Source organism: Lampris incognitus, chromosome 9, assembly GCF_029633865.1.
Source record: "Lampris incognitus isolate fLamInc1 chromosome 9, fLamInc1.hap2, whole genome shotgun sequence".
Classification (NCBI taxonomy): domain Eukaryota; kingdom Metazoa; phylum Chordata; class Actinopteri; order Lampriformes; family Lampridae; genus Lampris; species Lampris incognitus.
This window is the reverse complement of record NC_079219.1, coordinates 23,761,557-23,775,716: the sequence shown is the minus strand read 5'-3', so window position 1 is coordinate 23,775,716 and position 14,160 is coordinate 23,761,557. Positions and strand designations below refer to the sequence as shown.

General features: G+C 38.8%; 1 protein-coding gene across 1 annotated transcript; it reads left to right on the top strand.

Annotated features, from left to right (window-relative positions):
• Positions 1 to 3,576: 3,576 nt before the first annotated feature.
• On the top strand, positions 3,577 to 13,752 carry atp6v1c1a (ATPase H+ transporting V1 subunit C1a). The gene is made up of 13 exons (XM_056286238.1): positions 3,577 to 3,705; positions 4,823 to 4,985; positions 5,956 to 6,023; positions 7,224 to 7,309; positions 7,572 to 7,666; positions 7,924 to 8,015; positions 8,553 to 8,651; positions 8,830 to 8,898; positions 11,008 to 11,100; positions 11,392 to 11,485; positions 11,620 to 11,717; positions 12,304 to 12,430; positions 12,887 to 13,752. The coding sequence occupies exons 2-13, from the start codon at positions 4,854 to 4,856 to the stop codon at positions 12,983 to 12,985; spliced, it is 1,152 nt and encodes a 383-aa protein (XP_056142213.1). The 5' UTR covers positions 3,577 to 3,705; positions 4,823 to 4,853; the 3' UTR covers positions 12,986 to 13,752.
• Positions 13,753 to 14,160: the final 408 nt, after the last annotated feature.

The following is a 14,160-nucleotide window of genomic DNA, read 5'->3' as shown; positions in this document are numbered from 1 at the left end:
CCATGGTGGTTATGAACCATGGTATTCAAATTCTTTTTGCCAACAGTGTTGCTCAAACAGGTTCCTAAGACTGAGCTGAATCTTAAGCGGGGTTTTGTAAAGTAAATGGACTGCATTTACATCGCGCTTTTCTAGTCTAACGACCACTCAAAGTGCTATACAGTGTATGCCTCCCTTCACCCATACATTCATACACTGATGGAGCAGGCTGCCATGCAAGGTGCCAACCTGCTCATCAGAAGCAGTTAGGAGTTCAGTGTCTTGCTCAAGGACACTTCGTCACACTCTCTGGAGGAGCCGGGGATCAAACCAGCGACCTTATGATTACTAGATGATAAGTTCTACCTCCTGAGCCATGCAAGCCCCAGCTGAATACAACCTGTACAGTATAAAATGTTCTCTTTAAAAAGCCTTCACAGCATGTGGTTTGAAAATGATTTCCTCTGCACACTCCTTTCTTGTGTAATCTTCTTTTTTTTGTGGTCTGGATATAATTTAAAAAATGTAAAGAAAATTTCTTTAACATATTGAAAGATTAATTGAAGTTGATAAACAACTGTACTTTGGCTAAAAAAACAAAACAAAACAAAAATGGGACCACCTAAAATTAATCATTTTTCATTTAGTTGAATTATCTTCTCCAATGTACTGCTGGGCTTTCCCGGAGCACGTCATGGTAACAATTGTATCAAAGTGGTCAAGAGATACAGTAGATCCACTGTTAAGACTGAGACAATAGCACAACCCAAAAATGTTCCACCTTTCACCCTTCATTCCCTTTCTGTCAAGAATTATCTTTGCAAAATTAGTAATGATAAGCTTACAACATTACTCTTTGTCCATAGCTGAGGTTATTGTTAATGGGTTATATAACGAGCGCCTCGTCTGTGAGAAAGTCTGACACTTGGAAGCCTGCAGCAATTTACAGTAATTAGTTGCCAGCTTCTTTTCATTTCCAGCAGTTTTCTTGTGTCTTTTTTTTTCTGAGCAACTTTACAAGTGAACAACGATCTTGAGTTTTGTGTGTCAATTGTGCACATGTCTGTGCACGCTTGCCTGCATGGTAGGAACCAACAAAGTCACTTTGACTCTACTCAACAAAATATAGTTGGGTTAAAGTTCAAACGTGATGTGCACGGTCAGACAGTATTTACAAAACATTTTGAGAGACTTCAAATCCTTGGAATGTGCAGAAGGGATTCAACAATCAACTTCAACTTCTACTTCAGGGTTCTGGTATGTGAAGGAGCGGGTGCTACCATAGCTTTGTAAAGAAATGGAGGAACAAGAAAGGTGACAATAGCACAGCCATTTATACTTATGCAGGATTTGTGAATTTGGAAGTACTATTTGAAGAAAATGTGTCTGGCAATTTCAACAGTATTTAAAAAAAAAAAAATCTAGCCCATTGAAATCTTATCAGGCTGTAGCCACAAGCAGACAATCATAAAGTCATTTACTAAATGGAGTGCTTCTTGTTAATACCTGTTGCAAGAGTCTCGAAATCGAATAGTTTCACAAGCTGGCTATTTTAGGTAAGATGACATCCATCTTGTTAGCACACAATATCAAACCTTGCCCCTTGTCACCCACCGCTATATTTCATACAAAATATGAGTGAAAATAGCAACCAACTTTTCTGATAAATTCAAACAGTTTATTAGATGGTTCAGAAGTAGTTAAATGATAAGCACGCGACCAATCCTGGCCTGTGTGCGTGTCCTGATATTGTCCCTCCAGACTGGCTCATGGCCAGCCATGGGCAAACTCACCCTGCTGTCTGATCTTTAGGATTGGCTCCAGTCAGACCAAGCATTGTGTCCCAAACAATGAACCCCAGACCCACTGAACTATAAACATGTCCCATTGGGGGCGTTTTCCTAGAATTCTGTGCAGGAGACACCCAGAGTCAGGAAACCTGGACCTGGCTTTTCTAAATTTAGAAAATCAAATGCCTCCTGCTGACTGGGCATTCAAGAGTGCTTGCATCCTCCACTTATAGGACAGTAATGCCACTGCTGACAAAACAACAGAATGGTATTCAGCATCTGGGTGGGGGACTCATTGTATCTCTCTAATCTAGGAAATGCACTGATAGTCCAAAAAAAACCAAAACAAAACTGAAAAATTTTGCTTTACTCCAGTTAATATATAACTGAATAAATATGTCAGGCTTAAGTTTCAAAATCAAATTTATGCACTCTTTTTGCTTTGAGGTTGGGCCATATCATCAGCCAGTCACTTTGTATGCATACTTCACTAGTTGTGGCCACAAAGATAATTAAATCTAGAGCCTCCAGTTGGGGGGCAGTGTCACTGTTATTTTTACATGCTCATGACAAGTCTCCAGAACAATCACTAGGTAGATGCACTGTGCATAGTGAAATTATCTTAATGCACTCGACATTTTCACACGTACTGCTTCATGCAAACAGGTTCATTCTTTGTTTTGGTTGATTGATTTTTTTTGTTTTTGTTTCCGCATCCTGCATTTGCAAGATGCCAACCTCTCGTGGGTCAACAAGATGCATATTTCAAGAATACATTAAATACAGTCACACACATACATACATGTGCAATGAGTGCAAAACATGGGCAAATACACAGACAAATACAACAGTAAGTCACATAATTCAAACAAATAAATTAGCTTGCCCTCTATCCCAAGCCACAACTAATCCATTGCCCACTTTGGACATAATATCAGAGGCCCCTGCCCCATACATCACTGGATGGTGAGATTGGGGGGCAAAATTATGCATACCAAGAAAACACTGAATAACTTTATTCAGTGTTTTTGTACTGGAATTTTTTACAAGTTTATTCCTGCATGTTTTGAATATAGACACACGTTATACATATTTCTGAATATGGTTTTTGTGCAATAGTATTTATTACTCATTATTTAGCATTGCTTCTTGTCCTGTTCTGTCTTTTATTTGTCTTTCTTGTCCTGTGCTATTCATTTTCACCCCATATTTTCCCCATATCATATTTTCACCTTGAAAATTGCTCATACTTGCATTGGTACTCATACCATATTCTTATATAACCAGTAAAACTATGACTCTGAAACTGACTGACTCAAAAGAAGATTAACAAATCTAAAGAGGAGGGTATGGAGGATTATATGGGAGATTATGGACCTTATTCCCTCCATTTGATAACTCACATTAAAAACAACCGCAGAACTACAACACAGAAACTGTAGCTTTATCTTCTGAAATAAAAAAACCGAATCAAATGATACGACTACATAACTATTTGCTTCTAATATCTAATTTGCAAACACCTCACAACATGACTCCTGATTCCAGTGACTCTCCCGATGGTCTACCAAGGTGAGAGAGGGCTCATGAATTGATGGAAACAGAGAGGAATGATACAGTAGGAGAAAAGAGACGGGACACTAAAATCCAACCCAATCTCGGGTTAGAGTTAAACTGGGTAATTCTGAAGGGTTACTGGATCGTGAGCAGGTTTGTTTAAACACGCTGCAGTACACACTCCCACCAGGCTTGGGCGCTGGTGAAATGTCTCAGCGGAGCGAAGTGGGAGAGGCCTTCCTGTTTCCACCGCACATCAGCTGACTTTGATGCTGCTGTCAGCAGACCCCACTATGAGAATCATTAAGCCATAGAAACTATATGTGACATAGATTTATGCATATATAGTTTGCTGGTAACTGTTGTTTTTTCATATCCGGTAAGTAAAAGTAGCTAACTGATAATAACTGCCTTTATGTTGTTGTGACAAGCTATCTAACCGACGCTAACGTTAGCTAATCCCTGCTGGTATTGACGTTAGGTTAACCATCGTTGAATGATCCGAAATTCACATAGCATACAGTGCCGTTCAAATACGTTAATATATCGAGGATTGGCTGTCAAAGAATCAAAATAATTTCTGAAAACACCAGCCAAGTAACGAAATCTTCCTTACTCTGTATGAGCTAGCGTCGACTGTTATTGCTATTGTTGCGAGCAACATCTTGTCAGCTCGTGTATCCTCTCCATTATCATAGTGTCAGGTTGCTGTATGGATAGCGCTGCTTTAACCAAGACAAGTCTGGAGTCACAAGACAGGCGAAAAAAGTAGTTTTATCGCGGCATTAGTTATTTTGTTCGTATTAGCGCTCAGAATGAATGACATTACTTCATTCATCTTTCTGACCTTTGACGTGACATGTCCTCCTGTGCAGGAGGTCCCGCTTTGCTAAATAAAAGCTTTGTTCCCTCTGCTATTCATCCAGTTAACACCCCCCTCTGTGATAATGACTAACCATCATACCTGGTAACATATGTGTACCATGCTGGAGCATGGTGAACATGTTTATATGTTTATATATTTTGTTCTTATTTCTATTTCTTATTTTATCTTTCATTTCTATTTGTTGCTGTTTTTCTAGTTTCTATTTGTTTCTATTTTGTTGTTATCTTGTTAGTTTTTAGTTTTTCTTTACTAGAGCATGAGTGTCTGTTATAGGACCCAATTTCCCCCCCTGGACAAATAAAGTATTCTGAATCTGATTCTAATTTATGTCTCTGTAATAGCAGTATGTCTCTGTCATAAATGCTGTGTATAATTTCTGATTTACTGTTAGGTCTCTGTGAGCTGACGTGTTAGTTACTACAGTACAGCGTACTGTCTGATCTATTGAGTTATGTGACTGTCAATTTGGATGCAGTAGTGTGGTACTTGTCTGGCACCAGCTGTGAAAAAGAATTTTCTCTCAGAGGACTTAAAACTATATGTATATATATATCTATCAGTCTGTCTGTCTGACTATCCTCATAATGTAATTGCTCCCTGTGTTCTCTAGCTGAGCTGGTGGTCGCAGGCCTGCTGTAACTATGACAGAGTTCTGGTTAATCTCGGCACCCGGGGAGAAAACTTGCCAGCAGACATGGGACAAAATGATGATGGCCACGACACGTACCAACAACCTATCCACCAACCACAAGTTCAACATCCCAGACCTGAAGGTTTGTCTAAATTTGTGTCACCCGTTTCTCTTGCTTGTCGATTGTTTTCATACTTGCTCATGATAAGACATACCTTAAACATAGTGTTTTTCAGATTGTGATGATATAGGGCTGAGTAAAAATTAAATGTTATTGTTTATCATCTTTCAATGCCGTTGTATGGGGATGAAATATAGATATTGTCCTATTGTGAGAGATCTGAAATATTGACAATAGTATTATCTGGCAACTATTTCTGGTTTGATGTTATATTTTACATTACCGAACAGTTTAATGTGATGAACCTGTTGGATTCTTTAAAAAAAAAATATATATATATATAATATGGTCGATATCAATCGTAAAATTTCGTATGATTGTCATGATAGTATATGATAGTAATATTTTCCATATTGCCCAGCACTATGTATTATGCTATAGTAACAGCGTATCCAGCTTTGGGAGAGGATTTTCTCAAGTTTTCACAAACATTCCTACCACCCTTTTTTTTTTTTAAGTAAAATCATATGGTTGTTTTAGGTTTGAAACTAGGCTTCTACCAAGATAAGTTGGACTCACCTTGACCCTTTAACACCGTCAAGAGTAAGCTGATTGTGTCAATGGGAAGCAGCCCATCATGGTATGGTGATAGGTTGATTTACTGAAGGTTTTTTCTGGAGTGTGGCTCAGCCAAGCAACAGCGACGTTTTGCTACCCTGCAAAGATGAAGTAGCCCCTGTGACCTTTTTTTTTGCCACGTGGGGCTGTAATATTCTCCTGGAACCATTAGTAATGCATGAAGGACTACTGACAAAAGAGGCGCCATCCTACACACATAGGGCCCCTGGATGTCATTGCAGGCTGATAAAACCTCAGATGTCACTGTTTAAACACAGCCTCACTGAGTTCAAAGAGGCATAAATCTCAGGACTTATAGCTCCAAAATGATAATGTGCTGATGTGTTGTTCTTGTTTTTGTGTTCACAAACAGGTGGGTACACTAGATGTCTTGGTTGGGCTGTCAGATGAGCTGGCCAAACTAGATTCCTTTGTTGAGAGGTATGCTACCCTCCAGTTTTCCAACTAGGACTGAAAATTGGTTTTCCATTATTATTGTTTTTAATGTTATTGCTTTAGCCATTGCATTGTTTTTAAAAGTCTTTTCCATAAAGTCGCCTTTAACAGCTTCTGCAGTGCTAATGTTGTATAAAGCCTAGGGATAAAAAAAAAATATTTTTTTTTTTTTTTTTTTTATAGAAGTGAATGCTCTAACTTGATTCCCAGATGTAGAGCTTTAACCGTGCCCTCATCCCTTCCCCTTACTTAACTTGTTACAGTGAGGAATTTCACATGGTTCTGAGGCTTCTGGGTTGCTTACTAAAGTTAGCAATTTACAGTTGGGTGACACAGCCGCATCTCTTTTTTGAGTCATATTTAAGTCTCCTGACTAATGTGCAGCAGTGTTGTTTGACAAAGTTAACATATAGTCTTTTGGAAAAAATGACACCCTAAATTCTCAAACAGTCATCGACTGATGAGCCCTGCGTTGGCCTGCTTTCCTTTATGGACATTTTAAACACATGTGAAAGGCCAAATTACAACAAGGTTTCACTTGTTAGACCACATGGTTTCACTTGTTGGATTAGGTTCAAATTCCTATTTTTAAAGGAATCTGTCCAATACACGTGATTACAAGTTGATTACTTAATGATTGGATCCACTCTTTGGTGCTGACCAACATATTTATTTGTGGAGATTATTTTAACTAACACTTTCATTGGTTTAGTTTTTTTTTTCATTATGTTGTAAATTTTTCAACATGTAAAACAAACTATTATTACACCTTATAAGCTGCACTTTTATGATACAACTGGCAAGTAAGCCTCCTTGTAAACAAATTGTTTTTTAGGGATAAAAAGGGGACTAAAACATGAATATGGCTCTCAGGCTCTCCTCTGCTTGGTTACTGTAGACACAGATCTGTTTTGATGTGTGAAACTATGAAAATGTCTATATCATAAGTGGCCTCAACAGGAATGTGTGAATCTATTTGATGTGTGTGTGAATGGTGGGGGGTGTGGCTGGAGGGGTCACATGAGCTGTGCAAATGCCCTTTTATGTGAAGAATTTGCTTGTGGTCTCCTCCTTGGCTGTCCAGTGTGTGTGTGTGTGTGTGTGTGTGTGTGTGTGTGTGTGTGTGTGTGGGCACAGAGTTTATTTTTGCACAGACTGTTTTTGATGTCTCCTCACTGATCACAGTGTGGTGAAGAAGGTGGCTCAGTACATGGCGGATGTGCTGGAAGACAGCCGAGACAAAGTACAGGAGAACCTGCTGGCCAATGGAGGTATAATGATAATGTCTTAGTTTACTCATTACTGAAAAAAGGGGCTTTGGGCATGTGAATTATGAACTTGAGAATTTATATACCATTTTTGTGTCGCAATTTATGTACATTAGAACATTGATGTTATTATACTTGTATATTTTGACACAGCTGACCTTTTAAATGATGGACTGGTGTTATATAATAAACTTATAACTCAGTGTTGTCATAAAAATAATACAGTCCCCTAAACTGATATCAATCTGCATTTTGCCTTTTCCAGTTGATCTTGTCACCTACATCACAAGGTTTCAGTGGGACATGGCAAAATACCCTATAAAACAATCCCTTAAAAACATCTCTGAAATCATCTCCAAGGTATGTCACAGTACTGAAAGAGAAAAAATTGTTAAGTTTAAAATCAGAATCAGAAAAATATATAGATATTTGTACTGATATGAGTCACGGGAGCTGTGCTATAATCCTGTGTAGCTAAATGGGAAGAGTGTGGCAGGTAAGGGTTTTAATGACACTCCTACCCATGGTAAAGATTGTCCACTGAATGTCATGTCATGCTATGCTGTATTTGTAGTGTCATGATGAACATCCACTCCACCTGTCTTTATCTTTGACAGCAAGTAACGCAAATTGACAATGACCTGAAGGCCAGGGCATCAGCCTATAACAACCTGAAGGGCAACCTGCAGAACCTGGAAAGGAAGAACGCGTGAGTAAACCACACACAAAAACAAGTCAGGTCTATATAACATATTGCTGTATTATGCAAGTTTGGAGTTGCAGCAGCCAGCCAGCTCCAGTTCCCAGGAAGAGTAGGGAAAATCTTCATTTGCAAATAGATTAGAGTCCTTCCCACTTTTAACAACAACCATTAAAGCACAGTTTAGTAAGGTATGCAATCTTTAGTCAGCCCCAATAGTTTCTCAGACTATTGTTGTAATTAAGGCTATCCTTATAGTCAACATGCTTTCTTCAATAAGAGTGGACTCCTTGCTGTGTCGTAATTTAATTTGAAGACATGGGTTCATATTTTAAATCTTTACAGTTCAAGATTTGTCAGCTCAGTTGTTTTGTTCATCTGTGTCCCTTGTTTATATATTTGAGTACCTAGAATCACTGACTAGGTTGCCATGACAGTCTCATTATGGTGTGAAATCCTGGACCAACTACAACTTCGAGATGCTTTGTAAATACTGGCCAGCATCAACATGTCGTGGTTGTTTTTGACACTGTTCTCTGCCACTAGGGGGAGCCTGCTGACTAGGAGCCTTGCAGACATTGTCAAGAAGGAAGACTTTGTTCTTGACTCGGAGTACCTCATCACTCTGCTGGTAGTTGTGCCAAAGTGAGCATTGTCCTGTTATTTGCACCGTTTGACTGTCACAGCAAAAGCTCAACAGGGATAGGTCTTGATGCAAATTATCATTGTATAGACTAATGTATGTGGCTAGAAAAATCATTATCATGAAAAATAAGAATTTGTATTTGAATTGGGATTCCTCTGGTCCTTTGTCTTTTTACAGGACAGCATATGGTGACTGGCAAAAAACATATGAAACCCTCGCTGAGATGGTGGTGCCTCGATCTACAAAGTGAGTTCAATATTAGGGTAGATTTTGGCCCAATAATAGGTTTAGTAGGACTGCATTATTAGAAAATGTTAGTTGGCGTTAGTTGCTGCAGTTTTCTCGTCAGTTTCTTTTTACACAACAACATTAGGCTTTTAGATCTTTTGGACTTTTCAATTCCCTCTTGCATGCATCAAAATGAACATTGCAAAAAAATAAAAAGGAGAAAATAACATTGGACATCTTTTGGGCTGATATCTTAGGAAGCTAATTAAATCTCCTGCTGATGCTTAGAGTAGAGTGCAAGGAGATGGGCTTTGAAAAACCCTTTTAAAGGGAAGTTTCAGAGATGTTTTTGTGTATGTGCAATCAGTACTGATGAGTTATGTAGTGGATTGAAGCAATAAAGTCCTCACTGCATACTATATTGATGGAGAAATCGGTGTTCTCCTGCCCAGAGTCTTTCCCACATTGCCTACATGTACCAGAATGCATAGCTGCATGCTAGCTTCTGTATCGTCGTTATCCATAAACTCGTCTGTGCTAGGTTGGGGAAATCACCAATGGAAACATTGCTTAGGACAGAGAATGAAGATGTGTATTTGAGCAGCATGTTTAGAGTAGATTAGAGTATTAGAAACCGTGCTAGACTATAGTTTGTCTGGCTGCCCAATGACGTCAAAATATGTCACTTGGCGGTCAGAAAAAAAAATTCCGTCTACAGGTATTTTCATGTGCTATTCCCTTCGCAGATAGACAGAAATAGGGTTGAACATTGGCGAATTTTCCCTTTAACACACAAGACCAGATCTGCTGAACCTGGCCCATTCTGTGTAGAGAGCATTTCATACCAAGTCTAATACACAGGGCTGTCATTCTATAATGTCATCAACTCATTTGTACTTACACATCCTTCTCTCCACAAACACTGCGGTTGTAAGGAAGGAAGCAATATGTGAGGAACACTACGTGCGGCATGGTTGGCTCAGTCGGCATAACACAAGCCTTGTGTTGCCCTTACGATGATTGCAAATAACTTTTTCAAAAAACACGAGCATAATCTTTTACATACGCAGCACCATTTACATATTTAACGTTGCATGGGAATAGGAAAACCCGAGCATATATCTGATCAAAGACATCGCATTTTACTCTCAAGTGTGGACGCACCAAATTGTGTTCCTACAAGGGCATTCTGAAGTCAGAGGCTACATAGATATAACAAGTATAACTGGCCAAAGAAATGCAAATGCTGTAAATACATATATAATATATATATTTTTATAGCATATATATAGTCTGCCTTATCATAGTAACTTTGCTGCTTCTCCAAACTCACCACTACCTCCCTGAGTCTCTATAATTTGGCTGCTAAGGTGAAGGTGTAAAGTTCTGTTTGCTCCATCACTTGTTCCCAGGTGAGTCCTGCCTAACAGCAGACATTCAAATTGCATATTTGTGGATTAGCTATTGTGCTAAATATGCCAGGGAAAGTGTCAGGTGTCAAGTATATTGTTTTCATGTGAATCCTCTGGATTGTTGTTTTAAGGTTATTCAGCAAATTCTCTCAGAATCAGGTAGCAGGTAGGCTCATGTGGTGTCCAGCCAAATGAGCGTCATAGCAGAATGCACAAGATGCTTGCTATCAATCACAGAAAGTTGAATCAGTTCATCTGGACACAACGTTTATAGAGATCTCTTCATAAACATTGTGTCCAGATGAACTGAGTCGATTACATGTGACGTCCTCACCTGGATTATTGAGCATGCATCAAGACTGCTTGCTGTCAAATTGTTGCCCTTAACACTAGAACGACCAGGATTTCACTCCTACCTAAAACGACCATGGGAGGTCAAAATGGCCGCTGGTTTTTATATATATATATTGAGCTATAAAAAATATATCTTTGCTCCTGAATTGTTGAGCTCTTTTTTCTACATTGAAGGTTTCATTGGAACATCCTGTGGACATATATAATATATAATAATGCAATTTATTTGCTTGTAAGTCTTAAGAATTGTAGCTTTAACTTGTAAGTAACGTATTTTTTGAAGTGTTTGAACATTCACTAATGATGCTGTGCACATTAATGGGAATACAGCAGTATGACAGATACACCTCTTTTCATCTAGTCTTCTGTTTGAGGACAATGATAGTGGGCTGTTCAGTGTGACTCTCTTCAGGAAAGCCATCGATGACTTCAGACACAAGGCCCGAGAGAACAAGTAAGTGCCATTATTCTGCTCCTAACATCACATGAAATATAAGATTTTTAAAGATTTTGGGGCGGTGTCTTTTTTGGGTATACCTGTATCATTTCAAAATAAGATGGCCTACTAGTTTAGTTGGGATGGCACAGTTATGTTTAATCACTTAATAGTTTCCTTAGCATTAGAGGTTTACATTAGTGATGTAATTGGGAAATATCTTGTCGATATTTAATGTTTTGTTTTGAGTAGGGAATGTACTATCAAGCCTCCTCCCATTTGCCCCCCTCCCCTCAATCTTATTTCTAGGTTCACAGTGAGGGACTTCCAGTACAATGAAGAGGAGATGAAGGCAGACAAGGAGGAGATGACACGTCTCTCCACAGATAAGAAAAAGCAGTTTGTAAGTGGTGGTAAAGGGTAGGAGTTTGGTTGACCATGATGATGATGGCGACCATGATGATTAGATTCATCGTGAATGGATGGATGGATTCAGGGAATAACATTTCCAACCCTTGACCTACCCCTCCTTTGTAGGGCCCACTTGTCCGATGGCTGAAAGTGAACTTCAGTGAAGCCTTCATCGCATGGATCCACATCAAAGCACTAAGGGTTTTTGTGGAGTCTGTTTTAAGGTAATGTGACCATTGTGCTCATTTGCAGGCTCTGTTAAAAACTGCAGTATCATTTATAACTACATGTTGGACAACAATATTGGTCCTGGTGGTTCTAAGTGCTTTTACACTATATAGTGTTTTTCCTAGAAATGTTCTATTAGTGGGTGGGGGTGTTGAGGTGTAGGCATGTTGTTGACTAGGTGGAATGTTGTTGAAATTTTTGCCTGGCTCACTTCCTTTTCTCTATTTTCTCTATGTTCATACCTGGCCTACCATTAAATTTTCCACAGCCTTCCGTTTTATCACGCTGTAGTCAGTTTCACCGTGCTTCCACAGTGAAACTGACTACAGCGTAGTTGCTGAAAAACACAAATCTGTAAAGGCGATAACTTTACAGGAAGTGAAAAAAAATCATTACTATTTCACCATTTTGTTTTGTAAAACATTTGGTGTCTAGGGCCACTGAGGTGTTTGCAAGCCGTAAAGGGAAACATATACATTCAAGTGTTTTCCTCTAGCATAGCCATTAGAGGGCGGCTGATTGTGTTTCTCACTCAGGATATGGTTGTGCTAAGTGTGTTTATGTCATTTGGTATTCCTCCAGGTATGGTTTGCCAGTGAATTTCCAGGCCATGCTCCTACAGCCCAACAAGAAGACAATGAAGAAGCTGAGGGAAGTGTTAAATGAGCTTTACAAACATCTGGACAGCAGTGCGGCTGCCATCATTGATGTGAGTGCTTTTGTATGGTGTTTTTTTTCCATTTGTTTCAATGTTGTATCATCAAGAAAATTGCATTTTACAGCTGTATGCTGTGTAGAAGTTGAGGTGAGAAGCAGGAAAATATATAATTTATTGCTATTTGCAAAAAAGCAAAAGATTAATCAAAAAATGTGTTTATTAGATAGAATATTTAACAGTCGGCCATCTGTCAAGATGTAGAAAGCTTTACTGCAACCGACTGATTCTTGAATAGACGTGTGGGTTGAATTCAGTTAAGAGTCTTCCATGTTGCTGATGTCACTTTTTATCATGACTGTTCAAGAGTATTAAGGAAATCTCAACTAGCCTCTCATTAAGCAGATGGTTACAATAAAACCTTTTGCATGTGAGACTTGTTCCATTCCTTTAAATGCTACTTAAATACACTGATGGACTGCGATGTGTTATCTTGTCTGTCTTTTCTAGTCGGCAATGGACATTCCAGGCTTAAACCTGAGCCAGCAAGAGTATTATCCTTACGTCTACTACAAAATTGATTGCAACCTGTTGGACTTCAAAGTTTAACACTCATCTTATCATTATGTTGAGTAAAGATTAAATTGTTTTTTCTTGTTAAAAAGAAATCCTCTCCTCTCCCCAGCCCTGCTCTCCATCTTCTCACTGTCGGCACTTGCCTCCATTTGATTGGCTGGTAAAAGTGTTATCTGAGGTTCCTCAGATTTGTATGCTTATATCTTGTCTTTTAAAGGCACATATGGACGAGCTTATGCCACTTTGACAAAGAAGGAACAAAGATGACCTTAATTGTTTTTTTGTTTACAGTTGTTTTTAAACAACACCGATCTCAAGTTTTATGATGACATGAGAAGTACAATAAAGTCTCTATGGATGGATTTATTTAAAGAGTTGTGGATTTACAGTCATTCCACATATGTGTTTGTGCATATTGATAGCTGCCTCCTTCATATTTGTCCTCAGAAATTTGCGTTTACATGTGGGCAATATTGCAACTGTAACCATGCTCACCACATCGGGTAAGCGTTTCTGAGATAGTTGTTCACCTTTGCAGATATTGTGGAACAAAGATGCAATATGTGTGTGTGTTGTTGTCTAATGTTGTGTATATTTTGATGTCAGAAGATATATACATATACTACACACACACACACACATATATATATGTGTGTGTGTGTGTATGTATGAGTATTGTGCATTCCGTTGACTGATGAACGTGAATAAATATCAAGATGTATCTGCTTGCCCTCCCTTATATTTTGTGAAGTTGTTTTTTTTTTTGCATTTAGTATGAATGTAATGAGTGGTCCCTCAACTGGTCAATATTAAACGCTTTGTGATGGTAATGTGTGTCAGAGGGAATTAGAGATAGTGGGTTAGAAACAGTGTCTGTGTTTGTGTCTCTACGTATGGCAGAGGGAAATCTGTGACCTCGTGACAAGTCATCGTCATTGGCAGAGCCAGGGGGATTTCAAGGAAAGTTCCTCTTTAAGTAGAAATCATGTGGAAATCACACAGCTGTAAGGAACATACTATGAATGCCTAATGTTACAAAACCTCTAGCATAACAGCAGGGGGCAGAAAACAACCAGAATTTTGTACTAAAAACAAAAAACAAACTTTGTATAACGGGTTGCCACAAAAATATAGGCCTAGAATATCTATCCATCCATTATCCGAAGCACTTATCCTGCTCTCAGGGTCGCGGGGATGCTGGAGCCTAT

Excerpts from the sequence above, each read along its gene's own strand:
- atp6v1c1a (XM_056286238.1), top strand. The coding sequence starts at position 4,854 with ATGACAGAGTTCTGGTTAATCTCGGCACCCGGGGAGAAAACTTGCCAG. Across the intron at positions 6,024-7,223 it reads CTAGATTCCTTTGTTGAGAG|TGTGGTGAAGAAGGTGGCTC; the intron begins GTATGCTACCCT and ends CACTGATCACAG. Across the intron at positions 8,652-8,829 it reads CTGCTGGTAGTTGTGCCAAA|GACAGCATATGGTGACTGGC; the intron begins GTGAGCATTGTC and ends GTCTTTTTACAG.